General features: G+C 39.0%; 1 protein-coding gene across 2 annotated transcripts in view; it reads left to right on the top strand.

The window, feature by feature from the left end:
* Positions 1–16,848, top strand: part of ANGPT1 (angiopoietin 1) — a 249,671-nt gene that overhangs the window by 132,447 nt on the left and 100,376 nt on the right. Inside the window, exon 2 of one of the 2 annotated variants that reach the window (XM_053559457.1) lies at positions 15,792–15,947. In XM_053559457.1, coding sequence (XP_053415432.1) covers positions 15,792–15,947 — 156 coding nt within the window. Of the gene's footprint in view, positions 1–15,765; positions 15,948–16,848 lie in introns of both variants that reach the window. The other variant, XM_053559458.1, reaches the window with a different exon arrangement.

Raw genomic sequence — 16,848 nt, 5'->3', positions numbered from 1 at the left:
CATACATTATTTCATCACAACAAACTTCTGAGACTGGAGAGATATAATTAGCATGATGATTTTACTGATAATAAATACTTTTCTCACAAAAATAGCAGACCTTAAAGTTCATATGGCTGATAAGTGGAAAAAAACAAATGACACAGATTCCCGATGACACATTCTGGGGGCTTTCCACAACACCATGCTAAAAATAGCTCTGCGTGCCTCAAGATTCCACCTGCCCAAGGGAGTGTCCCAAGACCTCTCCCCTACTTTGGAGGAAGTCAGGTAGACCACAGAGATGCTTGACTTGTGATCTGAGAAGTCCTTACACATGGGCTGGAGGCCCGGTGTGCATGACTCCAATCACAGACCAGCGGGGGAAGAATTATGGGTCTGCTGTAGCCCCGCATATGTGTCTTTTGTGAAATCACCTGCATGTTCTCTGACTCTCCATTTTTCATAGGTGAAACAGTTGTGAGAATTGTGGAAAACAGATATGTGATTTTTCTACATGAGGGTGGTTTTCTGGCACTCACGGACATTATAATGTAACACACCTGACGGTATGGCATGAGAACCCTCAGCTTTAAGCAGTCCCTAATGCAAAGGACCTCAGTGAGATCCTGGAGTCTACTAAGCTGGCCTTCGTAGTTTCTTAGAGATAATGAAGATGATATAATTTCCTTACTGAAAAGGTTGTGATGAAGTTATGGATCCTGAAAGCAGAAATCCTGAGTGGGAATATCAGGACAGAAAGAGGCTGGCGGGCCTGCACTTCCTCTGAGACACATACATGCTCAGCCATGCCACGTTAACTGAGAGACCTACCAAACTAACAGTATGTGGAATAAAATGTCACGCATCTCACACATTTGGGATCTATTTCTCACATTTTGAGATATTTCTTTTCTAATATTTATCACATTATCATGATGTTGTCTATTTATATGTTTGCCTTTCTCGCAAGACAGGGACTAAGCCAGAGATGTATCTTTTGCCTGTTAGTATAGAGCATGCACAAAAGTAACTGAGTAGCTGCTTATTGAACTACTTTTATTTTATATTAAGAATCTGGCTATTTATTACCTACAGACATCTAAGTATGTGTCTGTGCTGATATTTAATCTGCTATTCTGTGCTCTTACATCTACTTGGGAAGGCATGACATTTCCAAGGAAAAGCAGTCTATACATCATGTCATATACACATATATAGTCTACATTTATAGAATAGATACATGTATATATGAATATATGACATCTACAAATGTATTTTTAGAATACATGAATTTTTGTAGATATATTTTCTTTTATTTATTTATTTATTTATTTTGCTGTTTTTGGCCGGGGCTGGGTTTGAACCCACCACCTCCAGTATATGGGGCCAGCGCACTACTCCTTTGAGCCACAGGTGCTGCCCTGTAGATATATTTTCATATCATATATACATATGTGCATATATATACATAAAAATGTATATACATATATGCATGTATAAAATACATACACATATTCATATCTATATGTGTATAATATATACATACAAATATTTTACGGATATAAATATACATATAAAGATATTTAGATATATAGATTCTATTGGTATAGATATATAGATCTACAAATATATAAAGCTACCTAAATATAGATTTATGTAAATCTATATTACATATGCTATATAGTCTATATATTCCAATTTAAGATTCTATTTAGAGATTTTTAAGCTTACATTTAATTACACATTAAATAGAATATATATTTAAAATTTCTTTAAGTGTATTTAAGTATTTCTGCTGTTAACAACTAAATTGTTTCTGAGGAAACATTATTTTAGTTCAGCATTTTCAATTTAGATATCGTTAAGCATATTTTAATTTAGTAAATGAGAAAACATTATTTCCTAAAGAAAAACATCTTGTTTGACTATTATTGATTGGATTTTGTTGGTAAACTTTTAGCAGTCCTAATATTAGAGGTCATTATGAGAGTAAGTTTTCAGCGTGCATGTGCAAATGTTAGAATATGAGCTTAGTTGACACTTCTGTTTGTTTGAAGGCGTGAAGGTGTAATGAACAAGAGAAGAAGCATGCTACCAACCCACATGATACGTGACAATGGCATCTCTGTTTTGGTTGAGTAAATGAAAGAAAGTGCTAATGCTTTTCAGCAAGGATAATTAATGAGGCCATAAATAGCATATTGCTTGGGAGCTGAGGAAAGAATAAGTCAATTTACCATATCAAATAATTATCTCACACGTTTATGCTGGATTTAAGAAGGCCGCAAAGGTCCCACTGAATGTTGACCTAATCAGTCATTCTGTATTCCTAAGCATGGTAGTGGTGAAGGGGATTTTTCATTGTATTTTGAAAAGGAGAACAAGTATATATAGACATATTTTTACAACCAGAAGGTGATAACCAAATGTTAGGTGCCTTCATTTCTCCTCCAACTGGTGGCCACTCCATGCCTATAGGATCTGGGCAGCTGAGCTTCACAGCTAAAAGAGCCAGAAGTTTTAGCCCAGGAGAGGTAGGAACTGTGGATAACTAGAGATTACACGTCCCGGTTAAAGGCTTTAAACTGTACTTTAAAAACACACACCAAACATTTCATTTGGACAGATTTGGACAGGAAAGAGCCTGTGTATGATTGTTGCATTAACCGAGGGCTGGCTGGAGTGGGAAGAGAATGCAATGGGCATCAGAGAGACTTGAGTTTGAATTCCAACTTGTATTTGGGCTCTGGGACCCTAATCGGGTTACTTAGGTTCTCAGAACTTCTGCTCATCAATCTGAGAGAACCATACCTATTCCAGAGGGCTGCCTCCAGGAATTACTGAAGGAAGTATCTAATTGGCTGACCCACAGGAAGTGCTCAATCACAGGGGCCATTAGATACAGGTTTTGCACACAGCTCTTCCCTTTCAAGGAAGACCACCTGTGCCCTTTTCTGATCTTTTGTTTTGTTTATTTGTTTTCTTTACTTCTTATGAAGGCAGGGAGTTGGGGCTGATGGGCAACACTAGAGGTCAAAAACCAACTGAGCTGATGGGGCACATCTATGGATGGCAGCAGTGCTTTCCCGGTGTTCTGACCAGGCTACCACTAAACTCGGCCGGATGTTTATAAGTTTCCCACTAAAAATGAGTGCATTGTAAGCATATTTCTTTCTCTCTCTAGTTCTTATTTTTTTTTTAGAATATAAAATTAAATTCTCCTTTTCTTAAAGAAAGTGGAAAATATTAAACCATTTCAAGAAGAAAACAAAATTCATCTGTATCCCCATCAGCTAGAGAAAGGTACTGTTCACAATTGTTTCTTTTCTTTCTCTAACGCATACAAATGTGTGTCTGCTTCACTTGCCATAATTGAGAACATAACTAGGTATATCATTTTGTGCACTGCTTATTATTAAGTAGAGATGGGGTTTTGATTTTTGTTTTTATTTATTTTATTTTGTATTTATTTTTTGAGACAGAGTCTCACTATGTCATCCTGGGTAGAGTGCCGTGGCAGCACAGCTTACAACAACCTCAAACTCTTGGGCTTAAGCAATTCTCTTGCCTCAGCCTCCCAAGTAGCTTGGACTACAGGCACCCGCCACAATGCCCAGCTATTTTTTGGTTGTAGCTGTCATTGTTGTTTGTCAGGCCCAGGCTGGATTCAAACCCGCCAGTTCCGGTGTTTGTGGCTAGCACCCTAGCTGCTGAGCTACAGGCACCAAGCCTTGATTTTTGTTTTTAAACCATAGAAAATGGTGCATTTTAGTTACTTAGTATCTCAAAATCTAGACTATATAGTTTATTCAATACAAGGCTGCCTAGGAAGTTGGGAGGGGTGCCTTTATAATTATGGTCATGATTATTTTAAACCCTTAATATAGTAATTTATGTTTGAGAAGAACTATAGAATCAATTTTTAGTTCTAGTAATATGTTTTCCTTTCTTTCTCAACCCCCTAATTGCTCTCTCTGGGAAATAACTATTTGCCAAAGATAAAAATTATTCATTGGATTCTTGAGTTACATTCTTTAAATGGGGAAGATTCATTACACAGCTTTTCCTTCAGCTCCTTAGAGAAGAAACCCTGGGGGCTTTGTGAGAGTCTGAGAAACAGTTTGTTCCTTCTGTGTCTGAGCTAGAATTCAGGGTAACAGGGGCCGGATGGACTTCGTACTCCTCCAGTCAAAAAAAGTCAGATCTTGGATACAAGAATATTTGGTTAGTAATTACAATGACTTAACCCAACCTGGTCCTATCATTCATAATAAAACTGCTGTTTTGTCTAAGTCTCAAAAATGTAATATTGATTAAAAAGTGGAAGAAACATACAATAAGGTAACATATTTGTAAACCTTGAAAATGTATTAGACAGCCTGGTATATTACTTTGGGTATATAATCATGTGGTAGAAGCCACACCAATGTCAGAATAAAGTTCATTCTGACTGGGAGTAGAAGGTGCTTTGATTGCCTATGTAATGAATTATTTCTCACTCAAAAAAAAAAAAAACCTAACTAAAGCAAGTATGTCAAAATGTGATATCTGTTAAATACATATGGTGGTTTCATGGTATCTCCTATCAACATTTCATGATTATGAAAATATTTCTAAGAATGCAGGATTTAGACCAGCCTTCTTTCAGTTGGTGAAATGCTCACAGCTTTTTGGCAGATGAAATGGGGAGGAACACCAGCAGGTGAGCTCCAGCTCCCAGAACTACACGGATGAGTCTTTACAACTGACTTCTACAAAATTCCCCTGGCAACACTGGTAGTAATGAGAGCAGGTATTATTTGCAATTACTCATGTTTAGTTTCATTCTCTTGTAATATGTGGTTAAATCTCAGAAGAACATTCATTATAATGGTAATTTGGGCTCTGGCTCCAACAGTACTTGAGATGTAACAAGCATCACCAGGGCACTAAATGGCCTTTGTGAGAGAAGAAACAATACCTAGTGTCTGCAGTCTTTTGATCTAGTGAGAAAAAGTAGGCCTTTTATTTCATGTATAAGATGTCAGCCATAATTATCACTTTCTTGTGCTTTTAATGCCAATTTCCATCCTAAGAATTCGTTCAGGACTCGGACTAACAGCAATTGAAATAAGAACTACTCAACAAATATTATTCATAAGAAATTAGTTGGACCTCACACATAATGCTTTGGAATGTTTATGATACAATGACATTGACAGCTTTATGCCTGTACAAACTTGTTACACATTCCATTGAGTGATCCCATATTGTAGAAGAAAGCACACACACACACACACACATACACACACATACACACACACATACACACACATACACACATATACACACGCTTTTATAATTTATTCTGCCTTGCTAAGCAGATGAAGGGAAATTAGTTACAAACTCAAACTTAAGAGAGCTTACAGAAAAGAAAAAGAAAAACAGAGCAATTTTATTTCAAGATAGGAAGTAGCATAAATGAAACAGTGACAACATCCTCAAAAGTTAGAATATTGAATGAAGAGGTTTTATTGGACTTGGGTTTGATTTTAAGTGCTAAAACCTTGCAATTTCATATGAAATACTAGAGTAAAAGGATGACAATTTTCTACCTAATAATGGTATTCCTGCGAAATCTATAAATCTCTTAATTATTAAGGCTTTTGAACTTTTATTACTAATATCTCATACCATCTACTGAGTATTTAAATTGCATGCCAGGCCCTGTAGTGCTTCATTTAAATGCAGAAGTTTTCTTTGAAATGATGATCATCATAAACTATTCCTTTGCATCACTGTCATTAGTCAAAAGAGAAACCAAAAGTAGTTTGCAGAAGGTCTCTTAGAAGAGTTATCCTGTGGCCTCTTTTTTTATGCTGCAGTCCCCCACAGCCTTCCCCAGCTGCTGGGGTGGTCTGCAGTTCAAATGTCAAAGCTTTTCGCTTTTTAAGTGAACCAGATTGTATTCAGGGTAGCACGCAGGGGGTTAAATTGCATTTCAGATAAGCAAGAAACTCAAAAGCATTGCATTAAAGGGAGACACGTTAGCAATTTTCTCCTTGAAACAGTATCTTGTTTAGTTTCAAAATGATCCCTTTTATCGTTCGAAAACAATGCATACCTACTAGTTTTATGGTTCTTCCATATTTCTGCCATCTGTGTATACATTCAGAATTTGGGAGTAACATTTCTGGTTGTTAGGCAGGATACTGGAGCTGTCCATGACAGTTTAACAGGCTTTAACAGCTACAGTGATGTACCTACATTAAATACACCTCACTTAAAAGAAAAGTGGTGCATTGGTTATTTTAAACGGATCTTTAAACAAACCACAACAAAACAAATGTAAATACAAAGTGTGAATGTAGAACTTGACACACATAGGAATATATGTGTATGAGAGCAAAATTGTGCTAATTTATTTCTGTGTGTGTATCACACACTTACACACAGCATACACACTTACATACATTATCAAATGGGTAAACTTTATGCTTAGTGTGTTGTAAAATACAGTAAATTAATTACCTGCTTGAGCCTTCCACGTGAATCTCGTATTAAAAATCCTGTGTCATACGCTGGCCTTATGTGAGCGGTGTGACCTCGACAGCATGCCCTTGATTTATCACCCTTCTGGGTGATTTATCCCTTGACTTCCTGAGAAGCACATTCAAGGAGGGGGCAGGACGGTCATCTGCTCCTTCCTCGCTGTCATACCCTTCCTTCTGTCCTTTCTTATCACCCCACCTCCAAGTTTTCCAGGGCATATTTTTATTTATATATCAAGAAAGACATAAGAAACCTATGCCCTCCCTGCCACGTTCATTTGTAACTGCCTCTGGGAAAACTTCCTTGATTTCCTCATTTAGAGGATTCATTCCTTTCTTTATTCTATCCCATCAGACAGGCAGGACACATGTGCCTTCATTCCAGCATTTGTAACATGCTTACATTCCAAGCCTTGTCAAGGAACAAAATTCAGTTTTACTTTTTTTAGCTTTTACGTATGACACGATGATTAAAAACTGTTAATTTTTAATGCCCTTCCTGGATGTTCCTTGATTAACATAATTACTCACAGTAGAGATGATTGGAAACATAAAGTATAAAGACAGAGTAAGATAAGACAGAGTGATACGGTCCAGTAAGTGACGATATTTGTCCTCAGACCTGTGTACTTTTGCTTCATTTATGGTCACATTGCCATTCAGGAAGGGATCATTGATAATGGTTAGTATGGTATTTCTTACTTAGAAAGACAAATGTAATTAGGCTAAGCTCACAACTGGAGACTGTCCATATTTTCATGCACAAATTCATTTACTTATTCATTCATTGATTTATCTGAATGGTACTGAGTCTCCATCCACTCCACGCCAGGCAGTGAGGGGGAGTGATACCAAGTTGAACCAGACAGTTCTTATGTTTAAGAACTAATGGTGTGCTGGGCTGGTTATGGAAAAAAGGGCACAGATGCTGAACGGGAATACAGAAAGGGGATTCATGAAAGGCTTCCTAGAGGAGGAAAAGTTTGACCCAAGTTTGAACAGAATCTAGCCCAAGACAAGGGAGAAGGAGACAGAAAAGAACCATTCTAGGTGGGCCATTTCAAATGGCCCATTTGAAATCCCCCAAGACATGGTGAAATGAAAGAGAATAGTGTGTGTTTGGCAAAATGTGAATGGTTTGGTAATTTGTTGTGTCTGGAGCACAGGGTACGTGTAGGGTGAAAGCGCAGGGTCCCCACGGTCAAGGGTCTTCTGTACTAAAATAAGGAGTTTTTGGCTTTGTCTGCAGGCAGCCACTGAAGGGATTTAAGCAGTGGCATGACAAGGCCAAATCTGTGCTTTAGATAGATCCTTTTGGCTGCGCCATGGATGGTGAATTGGAGGAAGCAAGTCTGGAGTCCAGGAGACCAGTTATGGGGCCATTAACAAACCCAGAAGAAAAATGATGAAAGTCTGACCTTAGTCATTTTCTGTGAAGTTAAAGTAATATGGTAGGGAGAGAGGGAAGTGGGGAGCAGAGTGGACTCAGCCTCCAAGAGACAGAAGCGACACATTCTGGTGCTCACTGAACGTACAGAATGAAGAGAAGTATAGTCATGGTGATTCCCTGGGACTTGGAGGAGGGGGGAGGTGATAGTAGTGCCATTCATTGTGATTAAACACACACACACACACACAGAGAGACACACACACAGGAAAAAGGCCAAGTTGTGTTGGAGGAAGACAAGGAGTATATTTAGAATAGAACGATGGCTGGGGATGACGAGATTCAGAGATTGCAGCTCTTCATCTTAAAACAGATGTGTCTGCTATAGAGACTTGATCCTGGGCCCTTCTGTTGTATCTCTGGTATCATCGTTCCTTGTTGCTGTTGAGAATACGTAATATACATTTTATAGATACACACATTCATATTTCAACTTTTTATAATAAATTTAAATCCAAATCTTATAGGCTCCCATACTTTATAAAGGAAGTTTTAAATCAAGGAATATGAAAGCTTCACAAGTCATTAGGAATAATCAAATCCAGCCTTTCATTTCAGATATGAAAATCTTAAACCCAAATTGCTGAATTGACTTGTCCAAGGTCATGGAGTAAATCCATGTTAGTACCTGGATTCAAGTCCAGGTATCCTGACCCCTGGATGATGGTGCTCTTTATATACCATCTGCCTTTTTGAAAAGGTAAAGGGAAAAATTAAGCAGAACCAAGTATTGTTAAGGTTTCATGACCTGACATTTTCCTTGTGTGAGAAGGTGGGTGTACAAGAGAGGTGCCAGGCTAGTAAAACGTGTCTTGGCACAGGAGACTTCTCATTTGTTTATACAAAGAGGGAATGACTTTCCTGGGTCCTGGCCCAACTCTGGGGCACTCACTATAAATGACTTTGGCAACTTTCTTCAGCCACAAAAATGTGGTCTTACAAGAGTTACAACCAAGAAAAGCAACTGCAGGAGGGTTTGTTCATATGGGATTCTCTGGGCGCCCTTGATAGCTTCTCCATGTCCCTCAGTGGGGGTGCTGCTGCTGTTCCTTTAGAGGTGATATCGTGAAAGTCTGCTCACCTGGTTAACACCATTAACTGCAATTGTCTCCCTACCACGCATCAATAAGACTATTTGAGAATAGTCTTCTCAAGAGAGAAATCTAGTCAGAGGTAGACTCCATCACAGCATTTATTAATCTATTGCAATGATCAGTCCACGTGTTTCTGTTTCCTGCCAGGCTCTGCTCATTGTACCCGTAGTATTTGGCACCAAGCTTAGCACACCATACACAATTAGCCCATACAAGCTGAGCATAAACTGAGCTGAGGGCAGTGCACTAAGCCTGAACTCATTTTAGAGTCTTTTTTTTTTTTTTTTGTAGAGACAGAGTCTCACTGTCCCGCATTTTAGAGTCTTGATCTGGGTGTTACCCCTTGTGGGGTGATGCATAAACAGAATACAATGGAGGGGTTACTCAGGCTTAATGCCTTAGGGGCGGCAGTAAGCATTAGTGCCAGGAAGCAAGAAAAAAGTCCCTAAAAGAAAGTCAAGACCCCTAAAACTGAGGGAGCATGAATCGGTATTTGAAAAGGGCAGATACAAATCAGGAGTCACAAAGACAAAGCAAGTGAGCCGGGCACTGTGGCTCACACCGTAATCCTTGTATTCTGGGAGGCTGAGCCGGAGGATCGCTTCAGCTCAAGAGTTCAAGACCAGCCTGAGCAAGAGTGAAATTCTCGCCTCTACTAAGAACAGAAAATCAGCCGAGTGTTGCAGCAGGTGCCTGTAGTCCCAGGTACTCGGTAGGCCGAGGCAAGAAGATTCTCGAACCCAGGAGTTTGAAGTTGAGGTGAGCTAGGCTGATACCACAGCACACTAACCCAGGCAGCACAGCGAGACTCTGTCTCAAAAAAGAACAAAATATATAAAGCAAGTAGAAAATGCAGGACGTTGGAAGAAGGAAAACAAACACAGGGTGGGCTGATAGCATTGACAGCCATTGTCATCACCGGCTGCTGATGGTAAGTCTGACTTTCCCACATGCTGAGGGACCAACTCGACATGTGACATGGATTAGCTGTTTCACTTTGCTTTCCATAACCTCTCTGAACCTCAGTCACCACGTCTATAAAACAAGATCCTTGAAGCTCATAATATTTAATGTCTCTTTTAGCTCTCTTATACTAATGGTTTTCTTTCTTCCATAAATAGCAAGTGTTCCTCGATAACAAAATAAGAAATGGGACCCATGTAACATATACCAGTACAGAAACTGTTTCAAACGCTAGCTAAAAAGATCTATTGTCTAAAAGGACAATTATACTTCTCCATTTGGTAAAAGAAAACAGTATATTGGGAGATGTAATAATAGAAATTCCTGCAAATAATACTTTTGGCCTCAGTCATCTTTTTTTATAAGGCCATTAAACCTAGATATAGTTGCATTTTCAATATTGCCACTGATTTATGAAATGATGATATTAGGTAAAACCATCAACATGTAAGGCACTTTTTTTTGCAGTGTTTTACCTTTTTATTGCTTTCTCCTATTTACCCTTAGCCTTTATTTCATGGTTATTTTGCCATAACTGAGTAATACCATATGCACCAACATTCAAGGAGGGTCCACTTAATCCATGACATATTTTAAGCAAACAATGCCTTTGTCAATTTTTATAGGGTCTAAAATGTTATTTTCTTAAGAATTATGTGGAGAAATAGTATACTTTGTGCTTTAAGATCAGCTCTGGTTTAGCAGTTCTCTTGCAGTGATTTCTTGAAGTGACATGATAGGAATACATTGCACATATGGGAAATGTCATAATCTCTTACGGATTTTGGTTCCCATGAACATGAACCACTAGTGATATTAGGAGTCCAGCAATAGAACTTTCCGAAACTCTCTCTCCTAATGGAGTATAATGGCATTCATTCTCCACGTTAGTCACTGGGCCAAAGACAGAGGTAAGCCATTCACAAGTGAACTACAAATGGCTGATAATCTTAACTTCACAGAAATGTTTTTTCTTTGTCTGCTTAATAATACTTCTCCTACAGTTGACTGGATATTTGCTTGCTCACCATGTACAACATTTCCCAGGATTTTATATCCATCGATCTATGTATAAATATTTAAATTAAAAATGATCTATCTTTGAACAAGTTACAGCACATCATTTCTGTAGCTTTCCTTTTACATACTCCCTGCACGAATATGGTGTTATCAGAATCTGTCTCTAACATCGGTGGCAACATGATTGTGTTTGAAGGATGATTTTCCTTTCAGATGGAACACAACCTGCTGGGTAATCTAGCTTCTTCCAAAGCAATATGCCAGCTCTGCCACCAACTCACCACGCGATCTTAGACAATTTACTTAATTTCCTCAAGCCTCTGTTTACATATCGGTGAAATGAAGAAAGTAACACAGTGTGTGGATTGTTGTAAAAACTCCATGAACTAGATACATATTCAGAAAACCTGGTACATACCTAGGCTTACCAGAGGCTTAGTGTGTTGTTCTACCTAGTCCCTTTGTTATATTTTATAATGGTTGGTAAGAAATAGTCATCTATTCCTTGTCATCGCTTTTCAAATCACACCCTATCTCCTTTTCCTAGTCTTTTGGCCAATATTTTATAAAACTCTGGAATGGTGGTATAAGCAAATAATTGTATAATTCAGATAGGGAGCTCATCAGCTCTCGTGGTCAGCAGCTTCTAAGCTTGAAATTTATATCTTGGATGTTTATGAAATTTTAAACCTTGAGGTAGCCATAATTTTCTGTAAGCATAGCTTAAAACCCAGTAGGAAAGGGCGGTGCCTGTGGCTCAGTGAGTAGGGCGCTGGCCCCATATGCCGAGGGTGGCGGGTTCAAACCCAGCCCCGGCCAAACTGCAACAAAAAAATAGCTGGGCGTTGTGGCGGGCGCCTGTAGTCCCAGCTGCTCGGGAGGCTGAGGCAAGAGAATCATGTAAGCCCAAGAGTTAGAGGTTGCTGTGAGCCGTGTGATGCCACGGCACTCTACCCGAGGGCGGTACAGTGAGACTCTGTCTCTACAAAAAAAAAAAAAAAAAACCAGTAGGAAATATATGAAGACAATCAAATTTGTTACAACTCTTTCCTGAAGCTGGCTGATATGGCACAGAAAGATGGATTTCACAGTTATACATCTACAGAGGAATGTTCAGAGATAACATGAAAGCAGGCCTCCTTATTAATCACACATTGTATATTTGACTTCTGCCTCTCTCGTCGGCCTTTAAATCAACTGCATCTGGTTCTTGCTACTTAAGTATGCCATTACCTTTCACATTAAAAAGGCCTAGAGAAAGCAGCCACATTTGATTAAAAAATAATTAACTGGAATGATGTTCAGGCTACTCATCATGGCAGCCCAAATGAGAATTTTAGTGTATGTTGGAGACATACTTTAGTTCTACAACAGGGTCAGCAGAATTCAGAGGCACTTTATGGCTATGATGAATGTTAGTGTGAAGAACTAACTTGCTTTGCTGGCGTTAATTTTCTGGTTTTCAAAAAACAAGTGTAATAGTACAGAATTATCAACATCCGACAGAAATAGGATTGCAAAGCAGCTGAACTTTGTTGTAACCACTCTATGCCAGAGCGTGTCCTCCTCCACAAAGCCTGGGGTACACGGTTTTTATCATATCCAGAGCAAGTCAAGCTATGGGAACTGACTTCTGCTAACCAACTGCATAATCAGTGGATGTATAATTATCGAGCAGTTCCTGTACGGGGGTTCACTGGTAGTGAATTGTCTCTCAGAAGGGAAGTTTGCATAAGAAACAAAATTTCTTGTTAAACAGTGAATCTGACATCACAGAGTAAATTTGATGGTATAAATTAGTGCTACTCAAGGAAATTGTCTTCATTTTGTAATAATATAAGAAGCTTGCTCAAGAATGTAAATTATAGAATCACTTTTTTCTTTGAGAAAGTCTTGTTCACACACATACCATGATGAGTAGCATGATTGTAACTCTAGTTAATTATTTTGTAATCAGGATTTCTGATGAATAATTTATATTCTGGCACAAGCTTCTCATCTCATAACTAGTCGATCACAAACGGCGTACCAGCAGTTGTTCTGTGGACCACACTTTGAGAAGCACCGGTTGTTTGTCTGAATCAGAATCACCACAGGGGCTTTATCAAACATATAGTTTCCTAGTATCACATATTCCCTTGAAGGTTTTTGGTGTGCTGTACCTCCATCTGCATTTTAAATTCGTTTTGTGTAGTTTTGATAAACATTCAAGGCTCCTGAGCTATGATACACTTACTGTAATTAAGTAGTGCTAGGGTGAATAAATTTAGAGGTTAAGAACATGGCTTTTGGAGTTGGGGGTTGAATTCTTGAGCAGGTCGCTTAGGGGTTTCTAAGTCTCGATAATTTCATCTATACAGCACATGAAGTTGCTGTGAGGTTTAGGTGCAGTTATAAAAGGAAAACACTCAGTGCCTGCTACATAGCAGGCAATTACCAAATCTCAGCTCTAAACGGCAAGTGTCAGCTTCACATGGAGACCTGCCTGTCACTTCTTAGTGTAGGCCCATTCATATACACATATGCCCACATATCCTTTGTCTAAATTCTCTGAGCAAGTAAGGAACAGGCTGCTTATGCTTCCCTGTCTGGGCCTTCTTTTGCTAAACATTTATCAAATGTAATCGTCAAAACTCTTTTGGTCATTAATGTTAAAAACATAAATCAATGTAATTGAAGGTGAAAAAATATTGGCTGCTGGGGAGGGATTATTAGATCATGGAACTTACAACTGTCCGGGGTAAATCTAGCTAAACACATGGCTTGGATTCACATGCTCAAAAGGAGTCTTTTTATCAATATCGCCCATCTCTATCTGTCTGTTATCTATGTGGTCTATCTGTCCCCCTCCCTATCTTTCTGGGCCAGCTCTGGTTTTGTGGTAGCAAAATGGACATCACACATGTCAGACACGTCTGTTATCACCTTGCTAACCAGAGAGAAAAAAGTTATTTTATAAAGTAATTTGACAAAATTCCAGACTGAGGGTAATGGCCTTACTTGTCTTTTCATTCTTGAATAACTCACGTTTGCTAAGAGAACATTCTGGCTTATCAGGCTCAAACATGCTCTTGAAGCGAGGGATAGACACCACCACCCGGAGCATTGGTTCTGAAGTGGGGAAAGCTGATCATAAGAAAAGGAAGTTCATGGCGTGGAATCCATCTAACACACCCTCTTTCCCTCTTCCCTTTCCTTATTGTTTTCATACATGAGTTCTATTGGAATAAAGCCAAGATTTGGCCTTGAGAATTTATATTTGTTAAGATAATTTTCAGATACTTACGATAATCTACTTTTTATTTGTTTTACAATAAGCTTTTATAGGTTAAAACTTTCCCCTCATGTCCAATTTGGGAGTAAAGAAGGAAGAGGAATGTCTTATACTGACCAAGAACAAATTCGGAATCTATTAATAACATTATGAGTCTGATTCTAAACTTTCTTTTTTTGTTAGCTCAGGGCACAGTCATATTTGACAAATAGAAATAAGCAAGAGATGATGTTAGAAAGTGAACTGCCAAAGTTTCACAAAGGGGAATTTACAGTTAGCCTATATTTATTACATGATAATAATGTTACTATGGATTATTAAGTGGTTGGATGTATTTTGGTCCACTAAATCGGTGAAAATCACATAGCTGTTAATGATTTGGAACGCCGCTTGCAAAGCGCGACTTGGCAAAACTGTCGAGTGGCTTAAAGTGTTGGTATGAGAGTGAAGGACATCAGCACTCAAGTTGAATATGTGTGGCCTTGGACTTGACTGCTCTGGGATACAGTTTCCCCACATGTGTAATTGGGTAATGACATGTAGTCACCATGCTGTGGGGTGGGTGGGGGGAACAAGTGCACTCACAGGGAGGGGCGGGCTTCCCTGTATTTTCCAGGCAGCGCATATGTTCAGCTTTATTCTCCCAGGTACCTACTAGGCTCCCTTGCAGTAAGTCACTTAATAATTCTTCTTCGCCCCAATGGTACCATTTGTTTTACAACTATAGTGTTCTCCGACAGGGTACCATAAAGGACTAAATCTTATCCAAGGCAAGAAAGGCAAAGACCAGCTTATAGGCTGTGCCTATTTTTGAGTTTGCAAAAGAGCATGGAAAATGGTTCTAACTCGCTTGCGGGCTCTGCAGCTCATTTCCTATGTTGTGGCTCGTGTGTTACTGCTCCTTAAAGGGTTTTAATTTTGAGGGTCTGTCCTCCTCCCATTCCCCTGGTGCAGCATGGTCTTTTATTTATCATTACAAAAAGGGAAGCCGGAGGCTGAACTTTTCTGAGATAAGTGGTCAATATGGTATAATGGAAAAAGCAGAGCATCGATATTTAGATTTCAATTATTTTGTGAACTCAGCTGCATTTATGCTGGGTTACCTTGGCTTCATTCCTGACCCTCTCTGATTCTATTGCCTAAGCTATGAAATAAAAAGACCAATGAAGGTGACTGTTTCTAACTTGCATCTCTGCTGTGAGGGTTAAATAAGATGATGCCAAGAATGGAAAGCATGATCCAAGTGCAAATTACCATTATGCTTATGATTATTATGTATGTATATTAGTGTATTAGGAGTTTGTTGACAACTGGATTCCTGTGTGCTCTGCTTCCATTTCCCCAGCTCCCAGAGATATGGAGGCTCCCTGCCAGATGGCTGATTTGCCAGCTGTGTCTTGTTTTGTCATTGTAAATATTACATGCCCCAACTGCAAGGCTTTACTTACAGTGTAGTATGCTTTGCCCTTTATCTCTTGCAGCTTGAGAATTACATTGTGGAAAATACGAAGTTGGAGATGGCCCAGATACAGCAGAATGCAGTTCAGAACCACACGGCCACCATGCTCGAGATAGGAACCAGCCTCCTGTCGCAGACCGCAGAGCAGACCCGAAAGCTGACAGATGTTGAGACCCAGGTACGTGCCCAGGGCCACAGTCCACAAGCTCAACCAGGAAGGTTCCACCCCCCTCACCCCTTAGCTTGCTCCATAAACACAGAGCACATTTCAGCACTCAGACTGGGGAAACATATACACTTTTGTTTATTGGTAATAACAACAATGACTGCCTGACACGCTATGCATGGTTCTTTTGATTTAATGAGGGTTGGTATACTTGGCTTTGTATGTGTTTGCAAAAACAGGGCTGGCAAGGGACCTAATCAGTGTTTAAATTCAAATAAACACTGCAGCGACCAACTGTGATATGATGTGTGTCAAACAGAATAACCATTTGGGTTAAATTGGTGCCTTTCATGTGCATTTTTGACCCATCTCGGTTTGTCTCTGGGAATTCTCTAGCTATAATGGCACATATGATGGCACCTGCAGAGGGTTTGTGGATTCAGTGGATGGAAAGGAAAAGCCAGATGAACTGATCAAGTGTGTGTGCTTATGTGCATGTGTGTGTGTCCCTACCAGGGACAATGGCATACTTGAGTACAGATCAATAGAAAGTAGGGATAACCTTTGATCATCCCTATGACAAACCCACCATCACAATTTAATGCAAATAGCAAACACCATCTTCAATGACTAGAAGATGATTTTTTAGTCCCGTTTTAGCTATAAAAATGGTAATCCATTTATCATTCTGAAACTCAAGGGATGATTCTATCTACATGTAGTTAACTCTTGGCATCAAAGCTGAAATATATCAATCCAAAAATTAGGTGAAGCCTTATTTCTAATTTATTTCATTTGTGTTAGCAACATCACAGATATACAGATGTTTAAAGACAAATGATAATTTATATGGACAGAGCATTTAATATAACACAAATGACATCCCCATGTACAAATGGTTGTTATGAAAATT

This window comes from Nycticebus coucang, chromosome 13, assembly GCF_027406575.1.
Source record: "Nycticebus coucang isolate mNycCou1 chromosome 13, mNycCou1.pri, whole genome shotgun sequence".
Classification (NCBI taxonomy): Eukaryota; Metazoa; Chordata; class Mammalia; order Primates; family Lorisidae; genus Nycticebus; species Nycticebus coucang.
Note: the sequence above shows the minus strand (reverse complement) of the source record. Positions and strands in the feature narration are given on the sequence as shown.